This window comes from Trichechus manatus, unplaced genomic scaffold (genome assembly GCF_000243295.1).
Source record: "Trichechus manatus latirostris isolate Lorelei unplaced genomic scaffold, TriManLat1.0 scaffold00090, whole genome shotgun sequence".
Taxonomy (NCBI): Eukaryota; Metazoa; Chordata; class Mammalia; order Sirenia; family Trichechidae; genus Trichechus; species Trichechus manatus.
The window spans coordinates 11468610-11486561 of NW_004444026.1; the positions used below are offsets into that span (position 1 = coordinate 11468610).

The window sequence follows — 17952 nt, forward strand, 5'->3', positions numbered from 1 at the left end:
TATTTCTTGTAAGATAAAAGATGTTACTCCAGCAAGGGTGTGACTTGAATAAGGGTGTGACTTGAGTCACATGCTCTGTCATGGGTTGAATTGTGTCCCCCCAAAATATCTGTCAACTTGGCTAGGCCATGATTCCCAGCATTCTGTGATTGTCCACCATTTTGTCATCTGATGAGATTTTCCTATGTGTTGTAAATCCTATCACTATGATATTAATGAGATGGATTAGTGGCAGTTATGTTGATGAGATTTACAAGATTAGGTTGTGTCTTAAGCTAATCTCGTTTGAGATATAAAAGACAGAAGAGAGCAGAGAGACAGGTGAACTTCATACTACCAAGAAAGCAGCACCAGAAGCAGACTATGTCCTTCAGACCTGGGGTTCCTGTGCCTAAAAAGCTCCTCAACCAGGGAAAGATCAACGACAAGGACCTTCCTCCAGAGCCTACAGAGAGAGAAAGCCTTCCCCTGGAGCCGATGACCTGAATTTGGACTTGCAGCCTACTAGACTGCGAGAGAATAAATTTGTCGTTGTTAAAGCCATCCACTTGTGGCATTTCTCTTACAGCAGCACTAGATAACTAAGACCCCGTCTTTAAGGCTATTACTTAAGATACACTCCACACTGATCCTGCCTCATTAATATATAGGGGTTAGGATTTACAACACATCACAAAATGGAGAATAATTACATCAGATCAAAAAATGGAGGACAATCACACAATACTGGGAATCATGGCCTAGCCAAGTAGACACATATTTTGGGGGAACACAATTCAATCCATGACAGAGTTTAATATAATTCTCTTACTATTTTCTTAGTATCTGGAGTATTGTAGTGATAATCCCTCTTTCATTCTTGATATTGGCAACTTAAATTCTGCCTCTTTTTTTCTTGATCAATCTAAAGGGTTCTGTCAATTTGTTGATCTTTTCAAATAACTAAAATTTGGCTTTGTTAATTATTTCTATTGTTTGTTTATTTCACTGATTCCTTAGTGTTTACTATCCTTTTCTTCCAAAATCTTTTCATCTTTTTTATTATATTTAAAGTATTTAAGCTATAATATTTCCTGTAAGCATTATTTTAAGTGCATCTTACAAATCTTGAAATGTTGTATTTTCATTATAATTCAGTTCAAAATATATTCTAATTTCTAATTCTAATTACTAATTCTTTGACTAATGGATTATTTAAAAGTGTGTTATTTAGTTTCCAATATTTGGGGGGTAGGTATCTTTCTGTTATTCATTTCTAATTTAGTATCATTGTTGATAGAGAATATAATTTGAATGACGTCAGTTTTTTAAAAATGTATTTTGACTTATTTTGTGGTCAAAGATATGGAGAAGAATGTGTATTTTGCAGTTGTTGGGTGTAGTGTTCTATAAATAACAGTTAGATTAAGGTAGCTGATAGGATTTTTTAGATTTTCTGTTTCTACTGAATTTTTTGGAGGGAGTTCTATTTGTTTTATCAGTTGGTGAGAGTATAGAGAATTATATGAAAATATTAGCAAGGATTATGTCTTAATGGTGGGATTCAGGATAATTTGTTCTGTACTTTTCTGTATTTTCTAAATTTACTATGATTAATACATATTGCTTTTATTTAATAAATATAACTATATATAAATGTATGTAAATATATATGTATCTAATTCACAGATTTTTGCATTAATTTTGGCACTTAAGGCAAGACATTTTCTTTTTTATTAATGAGATTTTTGCTCTTTATTATTCTATTGAAGTTTTAAAGTCAGATACTCATACTTACGGGCATTTTATAAGCTTGAACTTTAAAACTATTTAAATTACTAAGGCAAGAGATTTTCACTTAGATTCAATTTAATCTGAGTTTTTCCTGAAATACTGTTGTGTTAAAATTCCTTGAGGTTTTTTTTCTAACTTTTTATGTTATTTTTCAATCCATGAAATCTAGATAGAAAGCCTTTTCGTAGGAGTGGATTTGGTTTTGCTTATCGATTTTTGGGAGAAAAGAACCTTGCAGAGATTTGAAAGCCACCTGGAGGTTGCTTCACGTGATTGGTTTGATTGGTGAGCTTTGTAGAATGAGTAAATGTCACTCACTACCTTTCTGCTTTCTTTTCCAGGGAGCTCCTAGCCTCAAATTACAGTGAAACCTACTCTTCTACAAAAGGAGAGGAGATCACCAGGCATCCTCAGGTCATGGTATCCTATGGAACCTTCCTATTATTCTTCTCTGAAACTATTATTTCCCGATGTGATTTTGAAACTGCACTCTAGCTTCACAAGCAGCTTCAAAAAGTGCTATATTAAGAAATGAGTCCTGAATTGACTATCCTAACTGAATGATCCTCGACGAAGATATAACCCTTTGAGCCTAAAAGGAAGTTGATCACTGCTTAATAAGCAATTCAGTGATTGCTAACGTATTTTTCTTTAGTAACGACTTATATGCAGTCAGTGTGGTGTTAATTCTGGGGGAAGAGTGAAGCAGGACATCATAGAAATATAAGGCTCATTGATGAGGTTGTAATCAAACTAGATAGATAAAACCTAAAGATATTAAACAATTTAAAAACCTCCCTCTAATTGACCCTTATTTTATTCATATCTCCTTGCCCAGTCCTTGTGATGCACCAATATTGAAGCCTCTTCTTGATTCTTCAAATAAATCTTTGTTCATTTATCCCATTCTGGTGGATACCAAACCCATTGCCATCCAGTTGATTACTACTTATAGGATACAGACTCTGTTTTTATACCTTCATTCTCCTTCCCAGGACACGCCCTCTGCACTCTTCTAAACAAAGCCGACATTACTCGTTCTTATTAAAAGTACAGTTTTTAAAACCTATTTAATCTATTTAAGGCATCTGTCAACTTCTATAAATTCTGAGTCATTGTGCAATCTTTGTAAAACAGGACAGAAGGAAAACAGGGTAACATTCCTTTATGCAGAGGGTGAGGATTGGCCTGTGAAGGTTTGAGGTCCTTGGAGGACCTGGAAGGTGTAACAGATAGGCAGCAGTTAAAAAGATGGAAATGATAGGAAGAGTAATTACCTAATGGGATCACCATGGGCAAATTACCAAGTTGGGAATTATAAAGATACCACTTGACTGAAGTAGAGAGAGACAGGATAGAAAGGCATGAGGAGACATGGTTGAAGAGCGAGACCTAATTATAAAGATCATCAAGGATCTGGGCTTAATTTCACAGGCAACTAGGAAAAACTGTAATATTAGCACAGGAAGGTGAGTTTGATATAGAATTTTGGATAGATTAAAGGAATGATATTTCTAAGGAAATGAGTCACATTTCTGATGCTTATGGTTGTTAAACTCTAAAGACTTTACACTGAGCTACAAAAATAAATCATGCAATTAAGATACAATGTTTCAGAAAGTACTCAAAAGCAGACCCAACTACTTCCAAATAAATGAATGCAGAAAGGAATTAATATAAATCAGTTCATCCAAATGAAATGCTGATATACTCTGAACAGAAATATTTACCAACTAATACTTGTATTAATACTTAGATCATGTCAATATTTATACTTGTATTAATAGCTTTTTTATCCATTTTAGGATCATTGTTTTTACCAAGGATCCATCATACATGAATTAGATTCTGCTGCCAGTATCAGCACATGTAAAGGCCTGAGGTAATGGAGTATCTTTGTGTTTCCTTTATGAGTTTTTCTGTGGATTTTCAAAGACATTCACCTCATTTTTTACCTTTTATTAACCCTTAACCCATTGTCATTGAGTCAATTCAGACTCATAACGACCTTATAGGACAGAGATGCCCCGTAGAGTTTCCAAGGCTTTTATCTTCATGGAAGAAGACTGCCACATCTTTCTCCCATGGAGCAGCTAGTGGGTTTGAACTGCTGGCCTTTCTGTTAGCAACTGAGCACTAAACCACTGCACCACCAGGGTTCCTCTTTAGTAATCCTAGTAAATAGAAAAATCAATGGGAGAAGAGGTACTGTATATTCTCAGCAGTAAGTATCAGCTCTGGCCAATTGATTTATGTTCTTACTTGAGGGAAAGATGTCTAATGAACCACCCTAAGCAAGAGGGATTTTGCGGTATAGGATCATGGGATTCAGAGTGAGAAGACTTCTGGAAATCATCTAACCAGCCCTTTCACTTTATAGCTCAGGATACTGAAATCAGAGAATTGTTCCAGCACATACAATTTTCTTATGTTTTAACTGAATCCAAACACCAGGCCTCCTGACTTCTGGTCTGATGGGTTTCCAGTATGCCACAGTGCTTCACAGGTTTTTACTAAACCAGGTAGCATGTCTAGTTTCTGAAACTAAAAGCTAAGAGACAAAACCTGTAGTTCTCTATAGATCTTGGGCTCAGGGAGAAAGGAGAAAGATTTGGGGAGACAAAGGGGAGGAAAAAAAAGAAACTTCTGTCTGCCTTTATGATGACTTCACTTGAGTAGTCCTGAGTCTTTTCAAGAATGAGAACCCCTTTAATGATAAAACTACCACATAACAGTATTTGACTTTCGTATTTTTAGTCTACGATTAATGCATGATGGACATGGGGATTCCCAAATTACTTGCAATAACTCTGGTGGCTGCCAGGGATCCACATCTGCAGGCTGGGAATGGCCATTCTACCTATTCTTGAAAGTAGAAATTCGGCTCTCTAACTTCTGAAAATCCAGAGGAGCTGACTCAGAAAAAGTTACTAATGCGGTCAAAGGCCATATGTCACTGCATTCTTTACCACCGAGAACACTGGCTACATGCTCTTCGGGCTTTGGCCTGGTGCTGTCTCTTTCTTTCTTTTTTTAGTAGTATTTTGTTGTGTTGTTGGTGAAAGTCTACACAGTAAATTAGGTCCCCTTTTGCCAATTTCTCTACAAGTTGTTCGGTGACATTAGTTACATTTTCCACATTGTGTCAATGTTCTCATTAATTGTGTTCTGGTTGTTCTGTAGTTTCCCTTTCTTGAAAAGGCAAATCAATGAGAAAGGATAGAGTAGTTATAGATGTTGAATATACTTTGTGTTCTCAATTTCCACAGGGGATTCTTCAGAATACATGACCAAAGGTACCTCATTGAACCAGTGAAATACACAGATGAGGGAGAACATTTGGTGTTCAAATATAACCCAAAGGTGCATTATGCTGCCAATTACTCCTGTGCAGAGCTCAATTTTACCAGGAAAACTATTCCAAGCACAGATACTAAATCAACAGAAAACCATGAAGTGGAAGTGAGTGCTTTATTTTTAAATCATATTTCCCCAGGGAAAATACCTATTATGTCCTTTACGACCTGGAGAGACAGACTATAAGCCCAGCTAATGAAGTATCCATGCAACTCTGAGTCTGACTCTGTATTATACGTCTGGAATCTGAAATGTCCACTTATTTTTTGTTTTTGTTATCTATGTAGAAAACCTTCATTCTTACAGTAGATCTATGTTTGGTCCATCAATATCAAGGAAAGGGGGTTTCTAAAATTCTACATATAGATTTATAGCTTTAAGGGTATAACTGGTTAGACACACAAAATGTGAAATGCTCTGAAACCTATTCTAAATATTGTCTTCCCTTCCATGTTTCTGGAAGTTAGTGGTGTTGATGATAAACCATGTTCTCCTTTTCTTATCAAGCCAAATGTTCTAATTTGTTAAAGACAAGGATAATAGCAAGCTGAATTTCTGGTGTGGTGGTTGCACATGAGAGCCGTCTGTGATAGGTTTTCTATACAACTAGTTCATTTCCCCTTAAATCCCCTCCAGATGCTAGCCTGTAAGCTCCATGAGTGTTCATCTTCCTCACAATGGCACAGTCCATATTCATGATGGTGTCTGAAACATGCCAGATGCTTAATGTATGTTTGTTGAATGGATAGATCCATGACAGAATGATTACTTACTCCGCAAAACAATGACTCAATTAAAATCTTTGAGTAACATGCTTTTGATTTTTACTCAGAAAATATTAATCAATGCATGTACACTGAAAGCTGAAGACTTAAAGGAATTTCCTTGTGTTTTTTTTTTTTTTTTTAAATCAAAGGCCTATAATTTGCAACATTTCTGCACATTCTCTTGGAATTGAGACTACAGCAAAGTAGAAGTTGAGAGGAAGGGGAAGAAGTAGAAGTGATGCAGTCAGTCGCATTAGTCAGTTCTGTGTTGGCTTTCAGGAATAGAGGGCTGCTTTTAACATTAGTTTCTGTTTTTCGTAGTAAAAGAAAAAACTAAATGCTAAAAAGTATATTCATGATTATTTATTACTGTTATCTTACCTGAAAGATTAAAAAAAAGAAAGAACTGTCAAATATGGGATGTTACCTCAGGTTTATTAAAATTTGGTGTAAAGGACCTCATCTTTTAATAATATAGCAAGTCTTACTTAGATAAATTCATAGAATTATTAGATATACTTTTGTACCTCACCTTCCTGTATCAATCACATTAACATTTCTTACTTTGAAAATGTTATGTCTTTTTTTTACTTAAAATGTTAAGATGATAAATGTTAATCACACTTCATTAAATTTTCCATAAATTTCCAGAGCACCCATAAAGAAAAACATATTGAACTGTTCATTGTTGCTGATTACAGCGTGGTAAGTTTTCAGATGAACATTTTGCTCTTCAGTCATCCTTATGAAAATAGTTGTGATTCTAACAAAGGGAAACAGTATTCTAATCAGAGTACCATCCAGATTTCAGAGTTCTGTTTTTAGCTTCCCAAAATCAACTTATATAAGTGACTAGTGAATCTTTTGGTGTTATGGCAGACTAAGCTCAACTAGAATCCCTCACCCCATTATGAACATATAAAAACTGTGAACAAAATACAAAAACTTGAAAACATGTTAACAATGTACAGATAAGGTCAAATGAAGACAAAAAATTTCAAAGTGCTAAGAATGAAGGAGAAAAATTCTGTCAGAACAGTAAGTAAAATTCGAAAACTTGGTGGCCCACAATATGTAGGTTTCAGATATAGTACTTGGGAGTTGGGAAATTAAACTTCCTTAAGAACAAAAAATGAGACCTCCAGCTTCCACAAGGCTTTCATTCTAAAACTGGAAATCAGATGCACACATTCATTGTCAACATGTTTTCTTTTAACATTTTTATTGGAATTGCTAGATCTTTGTGAATTGAAAAGATACAACACTGTTCCGCATTTAACAAATAAGAGAAACTACAATTAACCTATCAAAAACAATTTTGAGAAAGGAAATTAGTAAATTCTGAACATAAGAAAAATAGAGAGGTTTACATTAGTACATTTATGGGAATGGGTTAACTAACTTAGAAAAATAACAAGAGAAGTTTTCATAATAATTAGTAAAGACTAAGCGTAGGTCATTAAACTTAGTATTTTATCCCAAACGAGGTAGATGTTTGCTTGGCATGATTTTAGGTGCTTTAAACTGGCCTTAAAACCCATTACCCTCAAGTTGATGGAAGGGTAACTGGAGGATGCTTGCTAGATTCAGAAAAGGCATGCTTAATTGTTTTTTTTTTTTTAATAATGAAAGAAGATTGACCAGTTGCATTTATCTCTATAGGATACCTTTTAATATTATAATTATATTTTATCAAGTCTAAATTTTTAATGCTTATTTTATCAAGTCTAAATTTTTAATGTTGAGAACAAGATCCTGATAGCACAAAATGAGAATCTAGTTCTGAGAAGAGAAAAAGGCAAAACAGACTGGATCACCCTTCTAAGAGGGAAGGTGGGGGACACCGTTTTCTGACCCTCTCCATCACATCTCTGGCTCCAGACATTTTCATGATTATAGGTTCCTTAGTTTTTGACCACCATGGAAACAGGAGAGCTGATGAAGCTGCTGTTCTTTTCAATATAATGATTGCTGAGGGGCACTAATAAGTTTTGCTTCATCAAAGTGATAAAAATGGACTCTAAAGAACACTTATCAATTGGTTTAATAAATCAATGTAACGTGATATAAAAGAAGGAAAGATGAAGTTAGAAAAACAAGTGTTAACCTTGTCTTTAGAAACTGCTGTATGAAGTTATTTTTTCTATCAAAAATGTGTCTGCATAAATTTCTCAGACATTAAGCTAACAAGAAGAGCACCTCTTTCTTCATTACACCAATGAATTTTTTCTTTTGAGATCTTTCATAATGGACGAAATATTTTCTTGGGCTTTTATTCCATTTCTATCGTTAATGAATTTCTTTAATCTGATTTTTATATTTCTAGTATCGCAGGAATAGTCATCCTTATGATAAACTAAGGAACCGAATTTTGGGAATGATCAATTTTGTCAATATGGTAAGCTTTCATACAGTTTCAATCAAGCAAAAAATACAGATGGAGAGAAACTTTTAGGATAGATCTCTGCTGAATTTTTGTGTTAACCTTGCTATCGAGGCAGTCCAAACAACAAAAATTCACCAGAGACTAAGTAGCAAAAATTTCTTGAAATATTCATAGCAACAAATGAACCACAGCTCTGAGATTTCTGGTTTTCCAAATAAATATCATTAATATTTAAATAAGCTTAAAATATTGATCTCTAATCACAAAAATTATTGTAAAAATGTACAAAGAATTTGAACACCAGTCATATAAACCAAATGCCGTTACTTTAGATCACTTCTCCAAATCCTTGCATAACAAAAATGTTTTCAAGCTATACTTTATTGTCCATGCTTTTGCACAGAATTCAAGATATATATTTCAGAAAAGTACACTAAAATGATTAATGTGGCTAATGCAGAATAAAATGAAATACTTTTTAAAAACAATATTGTGAATTGTATACATCTTTTTTATGCTGACTCCTAAGACACGCCAGCTCCATTACTAGGATAAAGAAGCACCCAGAAGAAGATGCTGTAAGGAATGTCCCCTCTAGGTCAGTGGTTATCCATTCACCAGTTGAAGGACATTTGATCTGTTTCTAGTTTTTGGCTATTATTAATAAAATTACTTTAAACATCTGAAGCAATGTGCAAAATGTACGTGCAAACAAAACTTCTTTAAATATTTGAAGCAATGTGCAAAGTGTATGTACAAACAAATATCACTTATTGTGTGGAAACACCTAAGAAGTGGGATTGCTGGGTTATATGGTTAGTTAGCTGGTTCTCATAAATTTTGATAAGTTTTGTGTTAATTTTCATTCAGTTAAAAAATATTTCTAATGTCCCTTGTGACTTTCTCTTTGATTCAGTTGTAATACCTAAGTGTGTTATATAATTTATAAATATTTGGGTACTTTTCATATATATTTATGTTATTGGTTTTTAATTTTAATTGTATTAATGTTAGAAAATATAGTTTGTTTGATTTAAATTCTTTTGTATTTGTTGAGGTTTATTTTATGGGCGAGGATATGGTCTATCATGGTGAATGTGCATGCATACTGGGAAAAAAAAAAAAAAGAGTATTCCACTGTGATAGGGTGGAGTGTTCTACAAATGTCAGTTGTGTCAAATTGGTTCATAATGATTTTCAGGTCTGCTATATGCTTACTGACTTTCTGGCTACTTGTTCTTACAATTACTGAGAGAAGAATGTTTAAGTATCCAATTATAACTGTGGATTTGTCTGTTTCTCCTTTTGGTGCTATTAGTTTCTGCTTTATGTATTTTGAAGCTCTGTTGTTAGGTGAAAATTTGTTTATGTTTGATATGTCTTCTTGGTGAATTGACACTTTATCACTGTGTAATATTCTTCTTTACCTGTGGAAATATTCTTTATTCTAAAGTCTACCTTGTCAGATATTAGTACAGCCACTCTGGCTTTCATTTGATTAGTATTTGCATACTCATTAACTTTTAACTTATCTGTGTCTTTATATTAAAAATGGGTTTCTTATAGACAGTATTTTTTTTCTTTGTCCAATCTGACGATCTCTGTCCTTTAATTAGTGTGTTTAGATTATTTAAATTTAATATAATTGTTGTACTGTTGGATTAAAATCTATCATTTTGCTAATTGTTTTCTACTTATTCTATAAATTACTTGTTTCTTTTATCCTTTGTTCTGCCTGTTTTGGGATTAATTGTGTATTTTTTATTATCCATTTTAGCTCCAGTATTGGATTTTTACTTATACTCCTTTAAAAAAGACCATTAGTGGTTACCCAGGTGTTTACAATATAAAACATAGTCTACCTTCAAATAATTTTACATCCCTACACATATAGTTGAAGAATTTAATAACAATATATACTCCAATATGACCCATCCACCTTGCTGCTAATATCGTCATCCACAATTTTAAATAAACTTTATTTAGAACAGTTCCATATTTATAAGTATATGTTTGTAAGTATATATTTAAAAATTGAGAAAATAGAGTTCTCATATGTCTCATATCCAGTTTGACCTATTATTAATATCTTACATCTGTATAATATATTCATCACACTTAATAAACCAATATTGATGAATTATTATTAACTAAAATTTATACTTTATTCAGATATCCTTAGTTTTTACCTAATGTCTATTTAGGATCCAGTATCCCATCGAGGATAGCACATTACTTTCAATTGTCATGACTTCTTAAGCTGTCACATATTCATAGTCTTTCCTTGTTTTGATGACCTTGATGGTTTTGAGAAGTACTGGTCAGATATTTCATAAGATGCCTCTGTATTGGAATTTGTCTGATTTTTTTTTCATGTTTAAACTGAGATTATAGATTTGTTTCTTTTCCATTTATTTATATCAGTATGCACTCATGGTTCTTTTATACTTTGAGTTACAATTGAAAATTATTTTATTTAGTTTGTTGGTCGAAATGTTTATGCTCTGTCAGTTGGGTGTTCTTTTAGATAATGTGTCCCTTTGACATATCCCCATAAATACAGATTTTTTTCCCTTTTTTTTTTGGGCACTTCGTTATTTTTTGGCACTCAAGGTTCTCCAGTATTATCTTGCATATTTGCTACCTTAGTTGAGAATCAGTCGTTTCTCCATGGAGTCCTGGCTCCTCTTATTGAAGAATGGTATTAGAAACCAAGGTCTAGGTACTAGGTGAGCTCATTGCTATTGATATTTGCCATACATTATACTTTTACGTTTTCTATAAATCCCAAAAAATTGTACTGTTTTCGTTATGTTGTTGTTGTTAGGTGTTGTTGAGTCGGTTCTGACTCATAGCAAACCCTATGTAACACAGAACGAAACATTGCCTGGTCCTGCGCCCTGCTCATAATAGTTGTTATGCTTGAGCCCATTGTGGCAGCCACTGTGTCAATCCATCTCATCTGGGTTTTCCTCTTTTTATTTGACCCTGTGCTTTACCAAGCATGATGTCCTTCTCCAGGGACTGATCCTCCTGACAACATGTCCAAAGTATGTAAGACTTAGTCTTGATATCCTTGCTTCTAAGAAGCATTCTGGTTATACTTCTTCCAAGACAGATTTGTTCATTCTTTTGGCAGTCCATGGTATATTCAATATTCTCTATAAATTCAAAGGCATCAATTCTTCTTCGGTATTCTTTATTCATTGTCCAACTTTTGCATGCATATGATGTGACTGAAAATATCATGGCTTGAGTCAGGTGCACCTTAGTCTTCGAGATGACATCTTTGCTTTTCAACATTTAAAGAGGTCTTTTGCAGCAGATTTGCCCAATTCAATGTGTGTTTTGATTTCTTGACTGCTGTTTCCATGAGTGTTGATTGTAGATCCAAGTAAAATGAAATCCTTGACATCTTCAATCTTTTCTTCGTTTTTCATGATGTTGCTTATTGGTCCAGTTGTGAGAATTTTTGTTTTCTTTATGTTAAGGTGTAATCCATACTGAAGGCTGTGAGCTTTGATCTTCATCAGTAAGTGCTTCAATTCCTCTTCACTTTCAGCAAGCAAGGTTATGTCATCTGCATAATGCAGGTTTTTAATGAGTCTTCCTCCAATCCCAATGCCTTGTTCTTCTTCATATATTCCAGCTTCTCAAATTATTGCTCAGCATACAGATTGAATAGGTATGGTGAAAGGATACAACACTGACATACATCTTTCCTGACTTTAAACCAAGCAGTATCCCCTTGTTCTGTTCTAACAACTGCCTCTTGATCTGTGTACAGGTTCCTCATGAGCACGATTAAGTGTTCTGGAATTCCCATTCTTCACAATGTTATCCATAATTTGTTATGATCCACACAGTCGAATGCATTTGCATAGTCAATAAAACACAGGTAAATATCTTTCTGGTATTCTCCGCTTTCAGCCAGGATCCATCTGACATTAGCAATGATATCCCTGGTTCCACATCTTCTTCTGAATCCAGCCTGAATTTCTGGGAGTTCCCTGTCTATATACTGCTGCAGCTGCTTTTGAATGATCTTCACCTAAATTTTACTTGCGTGTGATATTAATGATATTGTTCGATAATTTCTGCATTCATTTCTATCACTAAGGCCATATTTTCCAAATACCGACCCTTCTTCTTTGTTTCCAACTTTTGCATTCCCATCACCAGTAATTATAAATGCATACTGATTACATGTTCAATCAACTTCAGACTGCCAAGCTGGTAAAATTCTTCAATTTCTTCATGTTTGGCCTTAGAGGTTGGTGTGTAAATTTGAATAATATTCGTATTAACTGGCCTTCCTTGTAAGTGTATGGATATTATCCTATCACTGACAGCATTGTACTTCAGGATAGATCTTGAAAAGTTCTTTTTGATGATGAATGCAACACCATTCCTCTTCAAGTTGTCATTCCCGGCATAGTAGACGGTATGATTGTCCGATTCAAAATGGCCAATACTAGTCCATTTCAGCTCACTAATGCTATTATAAATGGTACTGCTTTCCTGATTTCCTTTTCGAAGTTCTCTTTGTTGATGTATAGGAATTCAACTGATCTTTGTATGTTTATCTTGTATCCTGCTACTCTGCTGAATCTTTCTATTAGTTCCAGTAGTTTTCTTGTGGAACCTTTAGGGTTCTCTATGTATACAGGCTCACACCATCTGCAAATAGGGATAGTTTTACTTCTTCCTTACCATTTTGCATGCCCTTTTTTTCTTTTTCTTGCTTTATTGCTCTAGCTAGGACTTTCAGCATAATGTTAAATAGGAGTGGTGATAAAGGGCATCCTTGTCTTGTTCCAGTTCTAAAAAGGAACACTTTCAGCATCTCTCCATTGAGAATGATGTTGGCTGCTGGTTTTGTATAGATGTCCTTTGTTATGCTGAGGAATTTCTCTTATATTCTTATCTTATTGAGAGTATTTATCAGGAATCAGTGTTGGACTTTATCAAATGCCTTTTCTGCTTCGATTGAGATGGTCATGTGATTCTTTTATTTATGTGGTGGATTACGTTGATTGATTTTCCAATGTTGAATCATCCTTGCATACTTGGTATGAATTCCACTTGATTATGATGTATTATTTTTTTGATATGCTGAATTCTGTTGGCTAAAATTTTGTTGAGAATGTTTGCTTCTATATTCATAAGATATATTTGTCTGTTTTCTTTTTTGTGGTGTCTTTGCCTGGTTTTGGTATCAGGGTTATGCTGGCTTCATATAATGAATTATGAAATATCCCTTCCTTTTCTATATTCAGAAATAATTTCAGTAGTACTGCTGCAAGCTCTTCTCTGAATTTTTGGTAGAATTTCCCAGTGAAGCCATCTGGCCAGGACTTTTTTGAGGGAGTATTTTGTTACCTTTTCAATCTCTTCTCTTGTTAAGAGTTTGTTCAGGTTTCCTACCTCAGTTTGTGTTAGTTTAGGTAGATAGTGAGTTTCTACAAATTTGTCCATACTCTCTAGGTTTTCAAATTTGTTGCAGTACAGTTTTTCATAGTACTCTGTTACGATTCTTTTTTATTTCAGTTGGGACTGTTGTAATGTCCCCCATTTCATTTCTTTTTTGGGTTATTTGCATCCTCTCCTGTTCTTCTTTTGTCTATTTGGACAATGGTTTGTAGATTTTGTTGATCCTTTTAAAGAACCAACTTTTGGTTTTGCTGATTCTTTCTATTTTCTGTTTCATTTCTTCCTGTTCTGGTCTTTATTATTTCCTTTCTTCTGTGGCTGTGGGCGTCTTTTGCTGTTATCCTTCTATTTTTTTGAGTTGTAGAGCTAATGTTTTGATTTTGTCCCTCTCTTCTTTTTTTGATGTGTGTGCCTATTGCTATCAATAGACCTCTGAGCGCTGCTTTTGCTGTGTCCCAAAGGTTTTGGTATGATGTGTTTTCCTTCTCATTTGATTCTAGGAATTTTTTAATTTCATCTTTGATTTCTTCTATTACCCAGTGGTTTTTAAGCAAGGTGTTATTCAGTTTCCATGTTTTTGATGTTTTTCCTTGCTCTTCCTGTTATTAATTTCTACTTTTATGACATTGTTGTCACAGAAGATGCTTTGTATTATCTCATTGTTTTGGATTTTGTTGAGGGTTGCTTTGTGGCCTAAGATGTGGTCTATTCTGGAGAATGTTCCATGTGTGTGGAAAAGAATGTCTATTTTGTTGTTGTTGGGTGGAGTGTTCTATATATGTCTATGAGGTCAAGATGGTTGATTGTGGCCTTAAGATCTTCTTATCTGTGCTGAGTTTCTTTCTAGATGTTCCGTCCTTTACCAAGAGTGGTGTGTTGAAGTCTCCTACTATTATTGTGGAACTGTCAATTTCTCTTTTCAATGCTTTTAGAGTTTATGTGTTTTGGAGCCCTGTTGTTAGGTGCATAGATATTTATTATGGTTATGTCTTCATGGTGGACTATCCCTTTAATCATTATGTAATGTCCTTCCTTGTGTTTTATGATGGATTTTGCCTTAAAGTCTACATTATCTGAGATTACTATTGTCACTCCTGCTCTTTTTTGCTTGCTGTTTGCTTGGTATATATTTTTTTCCATCCTTTGATTTTTTAAAATATATTTATGTCTTTGTTTCTTAGTTGTGTCTCTTGTAGACAGCATATTGATGGGTCATATTTTTTTATCCATTCGGTCACTCTCTGTCTCTTTATGGGTACATTTAGGCCATTTACATTGAATGTGACTATCAATAGATGTGAGTTTATTGCTGTCATTTTGTAGTGCTTTTTTTTCTGATGCTGACATTTTCTTTGTTCTTCTTACTCTTCTGTGCTGAGTTCCTTCTGTTTGTGAAATTTTGTTTCTTTCATTATTGCAGATTTTGTGTTTACTGAGACTTTATGTTTTTCTTCTTTTATATTTTGATGAGTAGGTTTGTTAACTTTCTTTGTAGTTACCTTGAAATTTACTCTTAATTTCCTAAGATTGAACTAGTTTTTTATTACTTGATAGTGCTTTGACTTCCTCTCCATTTGAAAGTTCTATATTTATACAGCATATTCCCCCTCTTATTGTTCTGATATTGTCTTCATTTACAGATTGACGTCTCTAGTTCCCTGTTTTGAGTCTTTTAGTTTTGTTTTATCCTCTAGAGTTAATTACCTAGGTTGGTATTTGGCTGATACTGACCTGTGTCCTAGATTCAAGTTGTTGTCTGATGTTGTTGGTTCTCTAACTGAAGGACTCCTTTTAATAATTCTTGTAAGTTTGGTTTGGTTTTTACAAATTCCCCTAATTTCTGCTTATCTGAAATGTCCTAATTTCATCATCATATTTGAGAGAGATTTTTGCAGGGTATATTAATCTTGATTGGTAATTTTTTTTCTTTCAAGATTTTATATATATCCTCCCATTGTCTTTTGCCTGCATGGTTTCTGCGAGGCAATCAAGGCTTACTCTTATTGTTTTCCCTTTGTATGTGACTTTATTGTTTCTCTGGAGCTACTTTCAGGATTCTGTCTTTTTCTTTGATTTTGATGAGTGTAATTGTGCTATGCCTTGGTGACTTTCTTTTGGGGTCTATCCTATGCAGAATTCATTGAGCTTCTTGGATGGTCAGCTCTTCATCTTTTCTCTTGATTGTATCCCACATAGTTGTTAGATTTTCTTCATTCTTTTCTGATTTTTCCCCAGACAAAGTGGTATTCATTGACTTTACTTCAGTTGCGCTGATTCTGTCTTCCATTGTTTCAAATTTGCTCCTAAAACCTTCTATTGCATTGTCTATTTCTGAAGTTTTGTTCTTTATCTTTTGGATTTCTAATGCTGTTTTTTTCTTTTTTTTATGATTTCTAATTGTTTATTTTGACTTTTTTTTTTCTTGTGTTATTTTCTTGAATTCACCTACTGCTTTGTCTGTGTTTTCCTTGATTTTGGCTATGTTTTGCTTGGTTTTGCTGTGTTTTCCATAATTTTGTCTGTGTTTTCCTTACTGTCTTTCTCAATATCTTAGAGAACCCTGAATATTAGACTTTTGATTTCCTTATCAGGTAGTTCAGAGCCTTTTCTTCTTCCAGAAGGTTGACTGGTGCTTTATTCTGGTCGCTTACTAGAGCTATCTTGTCCTGTTTTTTATATGTTTTGATATCGTCTGCTGTCTCTGAGACATTCAGGTATTGTTTTCTTTATTTATTGATTGTAGGTTTGTTTGTTTTGTCTTGCTTTTTTGTTTGTTTGTTTGTGTCTGGGTGAATGGGCCAGGCATGTTTTGCTGCTTGCTTGTCTACAGGCACAATAGTTCTCACCACCCTGTCTTGGTGTGCAGGGCCAGTTACTCAGCTATGGTGCAGCAGGGCAAGTCCAACAGGAAGAGAAGGGGCAGAGATGGGTTGTTTATTTGCAGTGTGAACTGGGCCAGGGGCTGGAGCAGGGTCGCTGCAGTCTGCAGGGTCGGGGAGAGTCTTGAGCCAGTGAGGAAGGGCCTGGGTTCTGGGCCAGTTCCTCTCAGGTTGTGGTGGGCAGCGGGGAGAGGCCTGGAGTTGGCAGAAAGGTGCATGAGGTCTGGGACAGGTCCCCTGGGGGCTGTTGTGGGCAGCAGGAGGGGTCTGGAGCTGGTGAGAAGGGGTCTTATGTCCAGGCAGGGTTCCCTGGGACACAGCAGGTGGCAGAAAGGGTCTGGAGTCTACGGGAAGGGGTCTGGGTTCCAGGCTTGGTTCCCTGGAGGCCACAGCAGGTGGCAGGAGAGGTCCAGAGCCAGTGGGAAGGGATTTGGGGTCCGAGTCCGGTCTCCGTGGGACTATAGGCAGTGGCAGGAGGGGTTTGGAGCTGGCAGGAATGGACCTGGGGTCAGGCCAGGTCCCCTGGTTGATGCAGCAGGCAGTGGAAGGGGTCTACAGCTGGTAGGAAGGGACCTGGGGCCCTGGCCAGTCCCCTGGGTGGTGTGGCAGGTGGCAGGAGGGACCCATAGCTGGTGGAGGGGGCCTGGGGTCAGGACCAGGTCCCCTGGTTGCTGTGGTGGGTAGCGGGAGGGGTCTGGAGCTGGCGAGATAGGGTCTGGGGTTGGGGCCAGGTCCCCTCGGGGCTGCCTGTCACAAGACAGAGGATAGAGGTAGGAGGGTGGGTGAAGACAGGGGCAGAGGGGGCTCAATGCAGGAAGAGCAGTGGGGTGGTTTTGTACTCTGGTTCCAGGCAGTCAGGGTTGCCATGATGGGGCAATTATAGCCGCTGTTCACCAGAGAGGTGAGGACTGTAAGAGTGTGCTCCTGCGATTATCAGGTGAGAGAGTCTGGGCTTCTTGAGTTGCAGGCAGCAAACATGGTCTTACTTAGTCCTAGGTGTGTCTGCACCGTAACTCTATCTCCTGTCAGGGATTCTGTGAAGTGCCTTTCTGCTTTTGAGGTTGTTGGCTATATTTCAAGATGGCAATGCTAAGTCATGCTGTTTGGTGAGGAATCTCTACTCCGTATCTCTATTCCTTCCCCATCTTCTGTCAGTTTCTTCTTTTCCTCAGTGACTTCCAATATAATAATGTATCCCTTCATTTAAGGGTCAGGGTTCTAGGATTGACCTCTCTATCTTTTTTACTCGGTTTTTCAGATCTTTGTTGCAGCAGGATGGCTTAGTGTGTCTGACTAGTCCACCATCTTGGCTCTGTCTCCTCATCTTTTTCCCGTGCTCTTCCACAGGTGAACCAGT

At 35.9% G+C, this 17952-nt stretch overlaps 1 protein-coding gene across 1 annotated transcript in view; it reads left to right on the forward strand.

Annotated features, from left to right (window-relative positions):
- Positions 1–17952, forward strand: part of ADAM7 (ADAM metallopeptidase domain 7) — a 66885-nt gene that overhangs the window by 9319 nt on the left and 39614 nt on the right. The window contains exons 4-8 of the mRNA XM_004382159.1: positions 2115–2193; positions 3579–3655; positions 5043–5235; positions 6549–6602; positions 8224–8295. Of these exons, the coding sequence (XP_004382216.1) occupies positions 2115–2193; positions 3579–3655; positions 5043–5235; positions 6549–6602; positions 8224–8295 (475 nt within the window). The remainder of the gene's footprint in view (positions 1–2114; positions 2194–3578; positions 3656–5042; positions 5236–6548; positions 6603–8223; positions 8296–17952) is intronic.